The sequence below is a fragment of the Pseudopipra pipra genome, chromosome W (genome assembly GCF_036250125.1).
Source record: "Pseudopipra pipra isolate bDixPip1 chromosome W, bDixPip1.hap1, whole genome shotgun sequence".
Classification (NCBI taxonomy): Eukaryota; Metazoa; Chordata; class Aves; order Passeriformes; family Pipridae; genus Pseudopipra; species Pseudopipra pipra.
In genome coordinates, this window is record NC_087580.1 from 1,970,003 (window position 1) to 1,985,943 (window position 15,941).

General features: G+C 60.7%; 2 protein-coding genes across 4 annotated transcripts in view; both read right to left on the reverse strand.

Annotated features, from left to right (window-relative positions):
- The window catches only part of LOC135405761 (class I histocompatibility antigen, F10 alpha chain-like), a 152,203-nt gene extending 150,299 nt beyond the window's left edge, over positions 1-1,904 (reverse strand). The window contains exon 1 of one of the 3 annotated variants that reach the window (XM_064640343.1): positions 1,553-1,904. In XM_064640343.1, coding sequence (XP_064496413.1) covers positions 1,553-1,628 — 76 coding nt within the window. In that variant the 5' untranslated portion in view covers positions 1,629-1,904. The remainder of the gene's footprint in view (positions 1-1,552) is intronic. The other 2 variants (XM_064640345.1, XM_064640344.1) reach the window with 2 other exon arrangements.
- Positions 1,905-9,485: 7,581 nt separating this feature from the next.
- LOC135405771 (zinc finger protein 551-like) lies at positions 9,486-11,856 on the reverse strand. Its single transcript, XM_064640361.1, has one exon. The coding sequence runs from the start codon at positions 11,841-11,843 to the stop codon at positions 10,764-10,766; it is 1,080 nt and encodes a 359-aa protein (XP_064496431.1). The 5' UTR covers positions 11,844-11,856; the 3' UTR covers positions 9,486-10,763.
- Between the last annotated feature and the right edge of the window lie 4,085 nt (positions 11,857-15,941).

Consider the following 15,941-nt stretch of genomic DNA (forward strand, 5'->3'; position numbering starts at 1 on the left):
GGGGGGTCTGGGGGTGTCCAAGGGTCAAAGAAAGGGGGAACTGGGAGAGCTGGGAGAGCTGGGAAGGGGGTTTGGGGATCCCAGGGAAGTCGGTGCAGGGGGTGTCAGTGCTGGGGTAGGGGGTGCCAGGGCTCCCACTGCACAGGATTGAGGGTTCAAGGAGGTCTCAGCGTCAGGGAAAAGGGGGATACAGGGATTGGGAGAGGTGGAATTGGGGGGGTCCAGGGGGTCCCTCTGCCCAGCAAAGGGGGCCCAGAGGTCCCCGGGGTTGAGGAAACAGAGGGGGTTACAGGGTGGGGAGATGTGAGATGGCCGGGAATGGGGATCCAGGGGGTGCCAGGATCAAAGAAAAGGGGGCATCTGAGAGTTGGGAGAGGTGAGATGGCCGGGAAATGGGCTGCAGGGAGGTCCCAGTGCCCAACAGGGGCATGCAGGGGGTCCTGGTCCCAGAGAAGGGGGTTCAGGGGGGGACTGGGTGGTGGATAAGGGGGTTCAGGGGGTTCTTTGTGCCCAGGAATGGAGGTTCAGGGGGGTCCCAGGGTCAGGGGAAGGGGGGTGAGGGCACTGGGAGAAGTGGGATGGAGGTTCAGGGAGTCCCTGCGCCCAGGAAAGGGAGGTCCAGCGGTCCCCAGTGTTGAGGAAAGTGGGGGCTGGGGGCTGGGAAAGGTGGGAATGGGGGTCCAGGGGGTCTCAGGGTCAAGGAAAAGGGGGCTGTGGGGACTGGGAGAGGCAGGATGGTCGGGAAAACAGGTGCAGGGGAGTGTTGGTGCAGGATACGGGCATTCAGCTGGGTCCCGGAGCCGAGGATGGGGGTTCAGGGGGATCTCAGTGCCCAGGAATGGGGGTTCAGTGGGGTCTCTTCCCAGGAATGGGGTTCAGAGTGGCTCCCAGGCCTGGGAATGAGGGTTCAGGAGGCCCCAGTGCTGGATAGGAGCATTTAGGGAAGTCCAGGTGCTGGGGTAGGGGGTCCAGGGGGCGTCCCAGTGCTCAGGAATGGGGGTTCAGGGAGGTCCCTGTGCCAAGAAATGGAAGTTCAGGAGGGTCCTTGTGCCCAGGAATTGCGGTCGAGGGCATTCCCAGTGCCTGCAGGAAGCACAGGGAGTGGAGAACTGGGGGAGTCACAGAGATTGGAGGGTTTCGGGGGTTCAAGGGTCAAGGAAAAGGGAGGTTCAGGGGGCTGGGAGATGCGGGATTGACAGGAAAAGGGGCACAGCGGGGTATTTGTTGAGTCTAAGTGGGTTCGGAGGGGTTCTGGAGCCGGGGATGGAGGTTCAGGGGGTCCTGGTGCCGAATAAGGAGGTTTAAAGGGGTCCCGGTGCTGACGGAGAGGGTGCAGGGGGGTCCCAGTACCCGGAAATGGGTGTTCAGGGGGGTCTCCTTCTGGGAATGGGGGCTCAGGGGGTTCCCGTGCCCAGCAATCGGGATTCAGGGGGTCCCGGTGCTGAGGGACAGGGCGCAGGGGGGTCCCGGTGCCCGGAAATGGAAGTTCAGGGAAGTGCCGGTGCCCGGGAATAAAGGCTGAGGAGTTGCCCGTTCCGGGGGTCCCACTTACCCTCGGGCTGCCCCCCCGAGACCGCCAAGACCCCCAGGAGCGCCAGGAGCGCCCCCAGCCCCAGCGCTGGAGCCATCGCGCTGCTCCGCTGGCCCCGCTGGGCGCAGTTCGGGAGACGCGAAAGCGAAAGTGGCCGAGGGAGCGCGGGGGGCGGGCCCGGGGGAATTGCCGGGAATGCCCCGGGATCCCCTTCGGGACCCCTCCCGGCACCGGCCCGGGTCCCCCCGCCACCCCCGGGCCCCCTGGACGGGCCCGAGCGGCGGGACCCCCGGGCCGGGCCGAGCTGAACTCGCGGGCCCTGCGCTTAAACTCGGCCTTAAAGGCGCCGCTTTGGGGCCAAAGCGGGGGAAGCGCCGCGATCAGCGGATGCCGCGGGGGCGGGGGGCGATCTCCCTGGGCTGGGCTCGGGCCTGCCGCCCCGCGGAGGAGCTGAGGGGGGTCCCCGGGGGGTCGTGTGTCCCCGCCCGGGGGAGCGGGTGTGTGCAGGCCTCCCGTGGGACCCCCATCCCGCTGTCCCCCCCTTTAAGGGGGGGACAGCGGGATGGGGGTCCCGGGGGGGCACACACGCTCCGGGGGGGACACACGACCCCCGGGGACCCCCCTCAGCTCCTCCCGCGGGCGGAGGCCGAGCCCCAGCCCAGGGAGACGAAGCCAAAGACGGAGCCCCGACCCCCGTCAGCATCTTGGGGGGGCGGCGTCCGGCGGCAGCTCTGGGGGGGCGGGGGGGGCAGGACCCGGGAAACGGCGGCGGCTGCTGGGAAGGGACTGGGATGGACTGGGATGGACTGGGACGAACTGGGATGGACTGGGCTAGACTGGGATGGACTGGGCTAGACTGGGACAGACTGGGACAGACTGAGACGGACTGGGATGGACCGGGACAGACTGGGACGGACTGGGACAGACTGGGACAGACTGGGACAGACTGGGACGGACTGGGATGGACTGGGATGGATTGGGACAGACTGGGACAGACTGCCCCCAGCCCGGGCACATCGCCAGGGCTGGGACTCCTAAAGCAGCGGCTCCGGGCACATCGCCAGGGCTGTTTCCCGTAAACCGCGGCCGGTTCAGCACAGGGAGCTGGGATTCTGGGCCAAGCCGGGCGGGCACTCGGGGAGGCGGTGGCGGAGCTCCGGCGCAGCCCCGGCGCGGCTGGAGGGGCCGGGAGGGGGGTCCGGCGGGTTCGTCCCGCCCTGTCCCCTCCGCAGGGCCCGCGCAGGGAGCGGCTGCCCGCGGGCTCCTCCTTCCCGCCCAGCCCCGGCGGGCTCGGAAGGAGCCGCTGCCGCAGCAGCGCTGCCTCGTCCCGGCTCCTCTCGCTCCGACCCCTTTGGCTGCCCCGGGCCCGCCACTGCTCCCGCCCGGGGGGGACCGGCCTTGCAGCCGCATCGGCTGCTGCCACATGGCCCTGCTGGGGCAGGGCTGGCACGGGAGGGGCTTGGAGTCCCTGCCAAGCCGAGCCGGGCTGGGACTGAAAGACACACCCGGGCTGGGATGGACCGGGCTGGGAATATACTGGGATGGGGGTGTGGGATGGACCGGGCTGGGAATATACTGGGATGGGGATGTGGGATGGACCGGGCTGGGAATATACTGGGATGGGGGTGTGGGATGGACCGGGCTGGGAATATACTGGGATGGGGGTGTGGGATGGACCGGGATGGGGGTGTTGAGCCAGATCGGGGGTGTGGGGGCTGGGCTGGCCCAGGATGAAGCAAGTTTGCATTTGAGCTTAGTTCTCTCTTCCCAAGATTGCTGTGCCAGATCCAGAGGGAATTTGGGAGGGGGAAGGAGGAGGTGAGACTAAGAGGAGCAAGAAGAAGCAGCTTTCTCCTGCCCGTCCTGCTCCGTCTCCCCTGGGCCTCCCCTTCCAGCCCAGCCCAGCCTGGGGGTCCCACTTTGGGGTCCCTGTGACCCCCAGGTGTCTCCTTGCAGGGACCCCTCAGGTCAGGGCTGAATTACTCTTGGATTTGCAGACAAAAAGTGGAAATTGCTGCTGACTGGTTGGATTCCCTCTCCTTTGGTCACTACAGAAAAGCCCCTTTGAATCACTCCCACAGCCACTTGTGGACTCATTGCCCTTCCCTGGGCAGCAAAAAAAGGCCACAACTATATTGGTCTGCAATAGTTTCGAAGTGCTCTTTGGGACACAAAAGTCCTTTATTTCCCCAAACCCAGTGTCTTTGGGAGTATTTTCCATGTTAAGTTCCTCTGTTGTTCCCTCCCAGGTCTGTTTTCTCCTCCTCTTCCTCCCCCACCTGCTTTTTGCTCCAAAATGCCCTAAACTGCAGCCTGGGGCAGGAGGAGTTTGGGGTTGGGGACAGTAAAAAGCTCTGCATCAATTAAAGCTTCTTGAAAAATGAAGTGTTTGGGTGGGAAAAATGATCCTTTGAGTTCTTCCTTTGCAGACACAGGCAGAGGGGTTCTTACCTGGAGAATATTTACCTATGGAGGAAATGCTGGGTGCATTTCCTGGTAATAATTGGAATTTGTTGATGTCAGGGTTTAGAGAGAGTTTCAATAAATGTGGAAACTCTTTGCAGCTGCCAGTGCTCCACCAGCAGCATCCACATTCTGTGCCAGTGGATGCTTGTCCTGTTTCTTTGGGTTCTTTCCTTACAAATATTCCACAAATGGCTCTGGTGGGGTCAGTTTTGCTTTGGTGAACCTGTGAATTTTGACCTTTGCCTTGGGGAATAGTGCATGGCCAGGGAAAGGCTGAGCAGGGAAAGAATTTAGGAAAAACCATGAACCAGGTGGGAAAATGTTCCCGATGTTGGAGGTTGGAGCAGCAACAAGAGGAGCAGCAAAGGCTGGGACAGGAAACAGTGAACAAAAACCAGCCCTGGGGAAAGGAAGAGGGTTAAAAAAAGGCTGTGACTGCCTGGGGGGAGTTTGGGGGATTCTCAGCTGTGCAAGTCCTTGAGACAACACCTTCCCAGGGCACACAGAGCCAGCAGGAGCCAAGGCTGAGTTGGGAAAACAAAGGCAGTCCTGGTGCTTTGAAGGCTCAAATCACCTCAAGCCGCTGAAGGGAAAAGGGGGCTTGACTTTCCTGGCAGGAAAGTGCCCCAAATCAGGCATTTGGCACTGCCCAGTTCCCGGCCTGAGCAGGAACTGGCTTGGTTTGCACAGACTGGGCTGCTGCGATGGAGCTGCTGCAGCAGAGAGTGGAGGGAGGCACCAGGAAAACCAGCTCCTCTTTTGGGGAGGTTGTTTCAAAGCTGTGCTTGAGTTTAGTGTGTGTGGGCACTAAATCAGTTCCAAAAGCCACAGGGGAGTGTTACAGCCCACCCTGCCAGGCTGGAAGAACTTTTGTTTGATTCTTGTTTCCCTTGGAGTGAATTAAAGTGAACCAGTCCTGGATGATCAGTGTTTGCAGAGAGAGAGAGAGAGATTGAGAGAGAGAGAGTATTTATTTTAGAGCAGTTGGGTTGCAAAGGAAACCAGGTGTGGAGCCCTTTGGGTTGTGATCCAGCCCCCCAAGGCAATGTGGAAGGGAAAAGAGAGCAAGAGAGAGAACAGAACAGAAGTTGCAGTTGCCCCTCCGAGGGCTCTGCCCACCCTGGTTGTTGTCTCCGGGGTCCTGCTGCGTCGGGGAGTGGCGGGGGAGAGAAGTCCCCACAGCACAAGATGGGGGGGTTTCTGTCCCCTCCTGGGGCCTCCCCTGGGTGTGTTTGGGGCCACTTTGGCAGGGCCCGGAGGGGCTGGTTTGTGCCAAGTCTTTGCGGCCTGGGCAGGGGGTGCTTGGAGGGCAGCCCTGCTCAGAGGCCTTGTCGGGGCAGTGCTGGGTGTGGGCACCCCCCAGGGGCCTCTGCCACGGCCTGGCCCAGGGCAGAGAAATCTCCAGGCCCCAGAGCCCAGAGAGGCGCCCCAGGGCCTCCCCAGTGCCACAGCCTGGGGGCTCCGGCCTCCTCCCCTCAGCCCGACCCTCCCTGGCCTGGCAGCAGCTCCTTTGCACAGCCTGGCCCAGCCCAAAGGCTGCAAGTCCCCTCCAACAGGCCAGTTCCTGCCGGGAAGGAGCAGGGAAGGAAGGGCAAAGGGCTTGGCAAGCTGTGGGGCTGGGGGGGTGCCCATCCCGTGCTGGAAGGGGGCACGGGGGGGATGCAGCCCCAAAAATCCTTAGGTGCTGCTGACAGCACTGGGATCCCCCCAAACTGAGCCTGGAGCCCCCCACGGGCCTGGGGCTGTGCTGGGAGGTGGGGAAGGGACCCAGGGGGTACAAGAGCTGGGGCTGTGGGGTGCTCTTTGTGCCCCTTCCATGGGCTTTGTCCCCACATTTCAGCCTCAGGCCCATCAAGGACAAAAAGGTGCCCCTGGGGGTCACCGGGCTCCTCACGGGGCTGCTCCTCACCATCACTGCCCTGGGGGGAGTGGCTGAGGCTGGAGGAGCCACCCCAGAGCCTCCTCCTGCACAAACCCCTGCAAGGAGTCACCTGCACACATATGGTAAAGTTTAATTAACATTATCATATTAGATCAATATTTGGTGTAACAAGAATAATAGATAGGATTGTATTTCCAACCTGCTTTTAACCAGCAGCAAAGCACAAGGATGGAAGGACGGGATCTGCTTGGAATTTGTAGGGGGCTTGTTAATTTTGGGGGGTTCTGGCAACTTTTTTGGGGTGTTTCTGGCAGCTTTTTGGGTCTCAGCGCTGCTCCCATCCCACCTCAGAGGGGGGAGAAGAGCAGAGCTGGTGAACCAGGAAACACAGACCTGGTTGGGTTTGGCTACAAAACTCCCCCTTGGCTGGTTTGGCGTTTTTAGAGGCGACTTTGCAGCAGATCCCTGTGGATTTGTGCTCCTGGGAATGCTCAAACACCGCAGGAAACATCTGCCATGGCACCGAGGAGTCTTGGGCCAAAGGAGTCTTTTAAGGAAGAAATCTCTTTTCCATGCTTCCAGCATGATCCCAGTTGCTCCCAGCCACTCCCAGTCACTCCCAGTGTGGTCCCAGTCGCTCCCACTATGATCCCAGTCACCTCCAGAGTGATCCCACTTGTTCCCAGTATATCCCAGTTGCGCCAACATGGTCCCAACTGCCCTCAGAATGCTCCCAGTCACTCCCAGTATGACCCCAGTCACCCTCACTGTGGGCCCAGTTGTCCCCAGCATGGTCCCAGTTGCTCCCAGTTGCCTCCAGCACAGATCCACTCAATCCAAGTATGGTCCCAGTCTTCCCTCATCATGGTCCCAGCCAATCCCAGTTGCCCCCTTGTACATCCAGTCACTCCCAGTTGCCCCCCGTATGGTCCAATTCACTCCCAGTGTGGTCCCAGTCACCCCCAGGATGGTTGCAGACTCTCCCAGTAGATCCCAGTTGCCCTCAGCATGCTCACAGTCATACCCAGTTACTTCCACTTGCCCCAGGATGCTTCCAGTTCCCATCATTACGATCCCAGTCACTCCCAGTCTATGCCAGTTGCCTCCAGAATGCACCCTGCCACTCCCAGTTACTCCCACTTGCTTCCAGCATGATCCCAGTTGCTCCCAGTTCCCCTCTGTGTAGTTCCAGTTAGTCCCAGTATGGTCCTGGTCACTGACAGTCACTCCCAGGATGGTTCCAGTATGGTCCTGGTCACTCCCACTAGGATCCCAGTCACTCCCAGTCATTCCCAATAGGATCCCAGTTGCCCCCAGCGTGGTTCCAGTTGCTCCCAGTATTATCCCAGTATGAGTCCAGTCACCCCTGGTATGATCCCAGGAACTTTCAGACACTCCCAGTACGAATCCAGTTTGATCTCAGTCATCCCCAGTATGGCTGCAGTCCCTCTCACATACTCCCAGTATTATTGCAGTCATTCCCAGTAAGATCCCAGCAGGAACCCAGTAGGGGCCCAGCTGCTCCCAGTATGATCCCAGCAGGAACCCAGTAGGGGCCCAGCTGCTCCCAGTATGATCCCATTTGCCTCCAGTGTGGTTCCAGTTGCTCCTATTCACCCCTACTGTGCTTCCAGTCACTCCCAGAATGATTCCTGTCACTCCCAGCCACTCCCAGTATATCCCAGTTGTCACCAGCATGCTCCCTGTCATTACCAGTATGATCCCAGTCTCTCCTAGTACGATCCAAGTTACCCCCAGCATGGTCCCAGTTGCTCCCAGTCGCCCCACTAGAGTTCCACTCCCTCCCAGTATGACTCCAGTAGGATCCCAGTGACACCCCAGATGGTGGCACTCACACCCAGGATGAACCCAGACATGTCCTGGCACTCCCAGTAGAAAGCCATTGGCCCCCAGCAGGGTTCCACTTGCTCCCAGTCACCCCACTATGACTCCAGTAGCTCCCAGTATGATCCCTGGCACTGCCAGTCTCCCCCAGTATATCCCAGTCGACCTCAGCATGCTCCCAGTCACTCCCAGTACACTCCCAGTCAGTCCCAGTATGATCCCAGTCACTCCTGGTCTCTCTCAGTATATCCCAGTTGCCCGCAGTGTGGTCCCACTCACTCCCAGTTGCTCCCAGTAGCTTTCAGCATGATCCCACTTGCTCCAAGTATATCCCAGTTGTGCCAACATAATCCCAGCTGCCCTCAAAATGCTCCCAGTCACTCCCAGTATGACCCCAGTCACCTTCACTGTGGGCCCAGTTGCTCCCAGTATGATCCCAGTTGTGCCCAGCATGGTCCCAGTTGCTCCCAGTTCCTTCAGTGGGATCCAAGTAGTTCCCAATTCCCCTAGCATAGAACCAGTTGCTCCCAGTATGATCCTAGTTTGATCCCAGTATGATCCCAGTACAATCACTGTTGCTACCAGTATGATCCCAGTAACTTGCAGACACTTCCAGTATGAATCCAATTTGACCCCAGTCATCCCCAGTATGGTTGCAGTCCCTCTCACATACTCCCAGGAGTATTGCAGTCACTCCCAGCATGATCCCTGTCAGTCCCAGGGTGATCCCAGTATGAGCCCAGCAGGGGCCCAGCTGCTCCCACTCTGATCCCAGTTGCCCCCAGCGTGGTTCCAGTTACTCCCATTCACCCCTACTATGGTTCCAGTCACTCCCAGTATGATCTCTGTTGACCTCAGCATGCTCCCAGTCACTCCTAGTATGCTCCCACTATAATTCCAGTCACCTCCACCATGATCCTACTTGCTCCCAGTATATCCCAGTTGTGCCAACATAGTCCCAACTGCCCTCAGAATGCTCCCAGTCACTCCCAGTATAACCTCAGTCACCCTCACTGTGGCCCCAGTGGCTCCCAGCATGGGCCAAGCTGCTCCCACTGTGATCCCAGTATGATTCCAGTATTCCCCAGCATGGTACCAGTTGCCCCTAGGATTGACCCAGTTACTCCCTGTAAGATCCCAGCATGAGCCCAGCATGAGCCCAGCAGGGGCCCAGCTGCTCCCAGGATGATCCCAGTTGCTCCCAGCATGGTTCCAGTCACTCCCATTCACCCCTATTATGGTTCCACTCACTCCCAGACACTCCCAGTATATCCCAGTTGCCCCCAACATGCTCCCAGCTGCTCCCAGTATGATCCCTGTTGCCCCAGTTCTGGTCCCGCTGGCTCCAGTCCAGGTCTCAGTGTATCCCAGTGTCCCCCCTGTCCCCCCACCCCGCTCTCACCCCCTTTTCTCTCCCCACAGAGCTCCTGAGCCGCCGGCGGCCGCAGCCCCTCCCCGTGGCCTCGGGCCCAGCCGGGACCCCCAAACCCTGCCCTGATTTTGGGGGGCTTTGCGAGGGCACCTGCCCTTCAACACGGCACCCAGCACACCCAAAAAGGTGCTGGGAAACCCCTAAAAAACCCACAGCTCCTTAAGCAGCCCCCAAAAAACCTCAAATCCCACCCAGGACTCCACCTAACTGCTTTTTTGGGGGGGACTGGGTGGGAAAACAGGTGTGGAGAGAAAAAGGGTGGTGGGACCCTCATACTGAACGGCACAGGAGTGGGACCCCCCAAAAAGTGGAGGGGGAGGGGGACTGAGGAATGGGGGATGAGGGGACAGGGGTGGGAGAGGTCAGAAGAGTGGGGAAAAGGGGAGGGTGGGACCCCCAAACTGAGCATGAGGGGGCTGGGGATTGGAGAAATGATGTGTAAGGAGTGAGAGAGGGGGAAAAGTGGGGGTTGGGACCCCAAAACTGATCTGGGAAAGGCTGGGGCTTGAGGAGACCATGGAAAAGTGGGAGGAACAGGGAGAGGGGTGGAAAAGGGGGGTGGTCTGGAGGGATGGACGGTCCCATGGGGGTCTTTGGGCACTGGGGGTTGGGAAATGGGGGTGGTCCCCCTGAGCTCCCAACTTCCTCTGGGGTGCTGGGGGCTGCTGGATCCAATCTCAGCCTTGCATTGTGCCAACAGTTGAAATTTAGAGCAATTCTAGAGGGGGGGCTGAACCACGTTTGTCCCCCAGGCTCTAATGATGGCATTTAAGGATGTACCTCAACCACCCCTTTAAGGGGGGGTTCAACACAGGGGGGGGTCACGGAAAACAGAGGGTCAGGGCACATTTACCCCACTCTTCAAAGGTCTATTTGCCTCTTAGTGCCCCAGGGAAGCCAAAACCAGATCAGTCCAGTCTGGGCTCTCGGCTGTTCCCCACAGCAACTCTGCCCCAAACACATTCCCAAGGGCAGGGGATTCCATCACCCTTTTTGGGCACTGCCACTTCCCAGGGACAGGGAAACTCCCTCAGCACAATCTCCCACCACTTATTCCACTGCCCACAAACTGGCAGCACCTTTACAAAGCAATCCCTGCAGCAGCTCACCCAATAACACTCTTGACCAAGACAAACCCTGACCAGCTCAGAAAAGCTCGTAGGCCTCGCTGAGAGGCTCTGGCTACAAAAACACACTTCAAACACAGCAAGAACACCACAAAGCAAGCACAGCAGAAACTTTAAATTTCTCACCCCATGAGCCGCCTGAAAGGGGAAGGGAAGGCAGGATCAGCCCCTTGGCCCATCCAGCACTTTCGATGCAAATCTTCAGGGTTCTTCTTTGGGGAGACCATCCTGACCGTCATGTTATCCGGGAACTGGAGTCTTCTCTTTCTCATCAGATGTGCCAGTCCTTCTTCTTCTTCAGTGTTTGAACTCTATTCCAGCACCAGGTCTCTGCTAAACAGGGGTCACCAGGAATGTTGGTCACCAGGTCTGTGCCCAACGGGGGTCCCTGTGGATCATCCAACGCGGGTCCTCCCATGGCTGATGGAGTTGGAGCAGCGGCCGAAGCTCTTCCCGCACTCGGGGCACTCGGGGCTTCTCTTACCGGTGGGTCCGTTGGTGTTTGGTCAAGGCAGCCCTCCGGATGAAGCTCTTCCCACACCCCCCACACTTGTAGGGCCTCTCCCCCATGTGGATGCGACGGTGCTTGTGGAGGGTGGAGCTGTCCCTGAAGCTCTTCCCACACTCCCCACATGTGTAGGGCCATTCCCCAGTGTGGATGCGACGGTGGGTTTGGAGGGTGGAGCTGTGCCTGAAGCTCCTTCCACATTCCAAGCACTTGTAGGGCCGTTCCCCAGTGTGGATGCGACGGTGGGTGTGGAGGGTGGATCTCCGGCTGAAGCTCTTCCCACATTCCCTACACGTGTAGGGCAGTTCCCCACTGTGGATGTGCTGGTGGTTGAGGAGCTCAGTGCTTGTGCTGAAGCTCTTCCCACATTCCAAGCACTTGTAGGGTCGTTCCCCAGTGTGGGTGAGCTGGTGCCTGAGGAGGTTGGTGCTGTTGCTGAAGCTCTTCCCACATTCCCCACACGTGTAGGGTCTTTCTCTACTGTGGATCATCTGGTGTCGGAGCAGGTGGGAGCTCCGTTTGAAGCTCTTCCCACATTCCCTACACGTGTAGGGCCGTTCCCCACTGTGGATGAGCTGGTGCCTGAGGAGGTCAGTGCTTGTGCTGAAGCTATTTACACATTCCAAGCACTTGTAGGGTCGTTCCCCAGTGTGGGTGAGCTGGTGCCTGAGGAGGTTGGTGCTCTTGCTGAAGCTCTTCCCACATTCCCCACATGTGTAGGGCCTTTCCCCACTGTGGATCATCTGGTGGTTGCGGAGGTGGGAGCTCTGTTTGAAGTTCTTCCCACACTCCCCACACGTGTAGGGCCGTTCCCCACTGTGGATGAGACGGTGCCTGTGGAGGGCGGAGCTGTGCCTGAAGCTCATCCCACACTCCCCACACGTGTAGGGCCGTTCCCCACTGTGGATGTGCAGGTGGGTGAGGAGGCTGGTGCTTGTCCTGAAGCTCTTCCCACATTCCAAACACCTGAAGGGCTTTTCCCTGCTGGGAGGCTGCTCAGGGACCACCAGCTCGCAGCTCCGCCTCAAGCTCCGGCCGCCTTCCCGGCACATGCTGGCTCTTTCCTCCTCACAGCCCCGTGGACTGGCTTTGGAGCGCTTCCTGCGGGGGCATCTCCGGCCCTTTTCCTCCCCGCTGCCTTCCTGCGCTGGGGAGCCCTTCAAAACGGCCTCTCCCACCAGGCTCTGCCGCCGGGATTTGTCCTCCGCGCTCTCCGGCCTCACCTCGGGGCCTGGGGCAGGAAGCAACAAGGACAGGCAGGGGATTTGCCTCCGGCCCACAGGGAAGCCCAAGGACATCCCCCCAACTCCGGCCCCGGCAGGACGGCCACAAAAGACCGACCCAAAGGGGCACTGACTTCCTCCTCACCTGCTTGGGGGGCCCGCGGCATCTTCCTCTTCCTCGCAGCCTCCTCCTCCATCTGCCCAAGCTTTGGGAAGCAGAAATCCTGATGGGGGGGGGGGGAAAGGGGTGAGTGTGTTGCCCAAGTCCATCTCTGGAACTCACCGGGCATCCCGTGTCCCTGAAAACCTCCAAAACACCAACATTCAGCCCAGAAAAAAAGAAAACAACAAGATTTGGGAAAAAAAACCCGCACAAACTCCCCGCAAATTTGCAAAAGATCAAGAGTCAGCAAAAAAAATACTCCAAAATATGAACATTCAGCTCAAAAAAACCCTCCCAGACGTTTCCCCTCTCTGCTCTCTGCACCTTTACTTTCTGGGCTCTCCCCTCTCTGGGCTGCTGGGGGTCCCGCTTAGGGATGCCGGGGCTTTTGGGGGTCCCAGGGGTCCCTTCTCCCCTCACTCTCTGCTTCAGAGGGCCGGGTTCCCAGACATTCCCCCTCTCCCCCTTCTCCACTTTCTTGGCCAGGGGATCCCAGGGGTCCCCACTGCCCAGGCTCCCCCTTCTCCGGGACCCCCCTTGCAGCCTCCCAGGGCTCCTCCCTCTCCCTGCTCCCCCCTCCAGCCTGCCGGGGGTCCCCCAGCTCCGCCATCGCCCCGCTCCGCTCTCCACACTCCGGGGCTCCCGCCCTTCCTCCCCCCACCCCCTGCTCTCCCGAGGGCTCCCCAAACCCGCTGCCTCGGCTCCCTCCGGCTCCCCCAGACCAGCCCCCCCCGCCCACACTGGGCTCACAATGGAGCCGCCGGGGCCTGACCCCCCAACACCAACCCCCAACAAGGGGGGGACTCGCAGCCCCCCGACCACCCACGGGGCTCTGCCCACAACCCACCCCGACACCGCCCCAAAACACCCACCGGGGACCCCCAACAGCCCCCCGGCACACAGCCCCGCACAAGGGCCGCCTGTGCCCGAGCCAACAAAACGCCCCCACAGCCGGGGGGACACCAGAGGCTGCCCCGGGGCAACGAGAGCAGGGAGCGGATCGGGCCCCGCACACGTGGCCGGGCTCTTGGGTCAGCCGGCCGGGATCGGGAACAACAGCACGGCCCCGACCGCCGGGGAGGGGGAGAAAAACAAGGGGTGAGCGCATTGCCTTGGGAGTTTCTGCTGCCCAAGTCCATCCCTAGAACGCACAGGGCATCTTGTGATCATAAAAACTCCCAGAACACCAACATTCAACCCAGAAACCCCTCCCAGGAGTTCCCCATCTCTCCTCTCTGGGGTTAGGGGGATCCCCCCTGTCTGGCCTGATGGCACTTCTGCCTGCATTGGGGGTCCCCCTTCTCTGGGCTGCCGGAGGTCCCGCGGCTCCAGGGGGTTCCCACTCGCCGGGGTCCCCTTGAGTGTTGCCAGGGGGGTCCCAGGGCTCACTTCTCCCCACTCTGCCTCCCGGGGCCGGCCGGCCCTCCTCTCTCGCCTCCCACCCTCGCAAACCTCTTGGTGCTCTCGGTTCCCACCCCGCCTCAAGGCCCCCCCTCCTCTCCACACTCCAAGCCCTTCCCCCTCTCCGGGACCCCCGCTTAAGGGGCCCGGCGCTCCCTCTCTGCTCCCCCCCCCTCCAGCATTCCGGGGGTCCCCCAGCTCCGGGATCGCCCCTCTCCGCTCTCCCCACTCCGCGGCTACCGGGGTTCCCCCCCGGCTCTCACGGGGGGCCCCCAAACCGCTCTCGCCCCCCCCGCCATTGCCGAGCGACCGCCAGGACCTTTTGGCTGCTCTTCTTTGTGCTCCCGCTCGGCTCCTCCCTCGGCTGGGCCGCCGCTTTTGGCGGGTTTCCTCCTCCGGGATCCGCCCCTGCAGCCCTTCCCCCCCTGGCCCAGCCCCCTTGGGCCCCCCTTGCGCCCCCCTTGGGCCCCCCTTGCCCCCCCTTGCCCCCCCCTTGCCCCCAAAGCCATGGCCTCCCGCGGCAGGAGCAGGGCTGGAGCTGGGGCAGGTCGGGATGGGGCAGCGCTGGGCTCTTGGCCGCTCCCGCCCGCACTCGGCCCCCGCCGCAGCCGCCACGGCCGGGACAGCGCGGGGGGGCCCGGCCTGGGCGCCCCCCCCCTCCCCCCTGCCCAAATTGCCGTCCCGGGGGGCGCTGGGGGCGAGGGGGGGGCGCCGGTGGGCTCGAGGTGGGGAGCGCTGGGCGCTGCGGCTCTGCCGGCACACGGGGGAGTTGCCCCCGCAGCCGGGGGGGCTCCCGGCACCCCCAGTGCCCAGAAAGGTCTCCCCACATTTGGGCTTTGGGGGCTCTGGGTGGGCTCTGAGCGGGTTGGGGGGTCCTTGTGGGTCTGTGGGGTGGTGTCGGGGGGTCCCGGCCCCTTTTGTGGAGCGCTGGGTGCCGTGTTGGGGTGCAGGTGCCCCCCCAGAGCCCCCCCAGAACGGAGTGACACGGGGGGACACATGGGGGTCAAAATCCCCAATCCCAGGGCCAGTTCTGCCCCCCACCCAACCACAGCTCCCCCGATGGGGTCTCCACAAGCCCCCTCTCACTGCCCCGAGTATCCAGGACTGGGGAGAACTGGGAAGCTTTACTGGGAACACTGGGAGCAGCCGTCTGGTGTCAGAATAAAAGCAGGGCCAGGGGGGGACAAGGGACCCCCCAAAATCAGGGGGGACACCGAGATACACCGAGACCTGGACTGGACCCAACAGGACCAGAATTGGGGCAACAGGGATCATACTGGGAGCAACTGGGAGCATGCTGGAGGCAACTGGGATATACTGGGAGTGGCTGGAACCATAGAGGTGAATGGGAGTAACTGGAACCACGCTGGGGGCAACTGGGATCATACTGGGAGCAACTGGACCCCTGCTGGGATCATGCTGGGATCAGGCTGAGATATTACAGGGAGGGACTGGGTCAGTCCTAGGGGCAACTTGGAGCAACTGGGATCACACTGGGAGGAACTGGGAGCAACTGGGACCATGATGGGGAATACTGGGATCATGCTGGGGTTACAGTGGGAGAGCTTGGCCCATGCTGGGAGCAACTGGGGCCACAGTGAGGTTAACTGGGATCATACTGGGAGTGACTGGGAGCATTCTGAGGGCAGCTGGGACCATGTTGGCACAACTGGGATATACTGGGAGCAAGTGGGATCACACTAGAGGTGACTGGGATCATAGTGAGAGCATACTGGGAGCATACTGGAAGTGACTGGGAGCATGCTGAGGTCAACAGAGATCATACTGGGAGTGACTGGAACCATAATAGGGGGGAATGGGAGCAACTGGAACAATGCTGGGGGCAACTGGGATCATCCTGGGAGCAGCTGGGCCCCTACTGGGCTCATACTGGGACTGACAGTGATCATACTGGGAATGACTGCAATAATAATGGGAGTATGGGAGAGGGAGTGCAATCTTACTGGGGATGACTGGGTTCAAACTGGATTCGTACTGCAAGTGTCTGGAAGTTACTGGGATCATACTGGAAGTGACTGGACTCATAGTGAGATCATACTGGGAGCAACTGGGACCATGCAGGGGCAAATGGCATCGTCCAGGCAGTGACTGAAAGTGCCTGGGGCCATACTGGACTCAGACTGGGAGTCCCTGAGAGGGAAAGGAACCATCCTGGGGGGGGACTGGGAGCAACTAGGACCACCTTGGGGGCAACTGGTATTCAATTGGGAGTGACTAGGAGTGACTGGGATGATAGTGGGAGTGACCACGACCATACTGGAATGCTCCTGGGAGTGACTATCAGTGCCCAGGATCATACTGGAAATGACTGGAACTATTCAGGTGGGAACTGGGAACCAGTG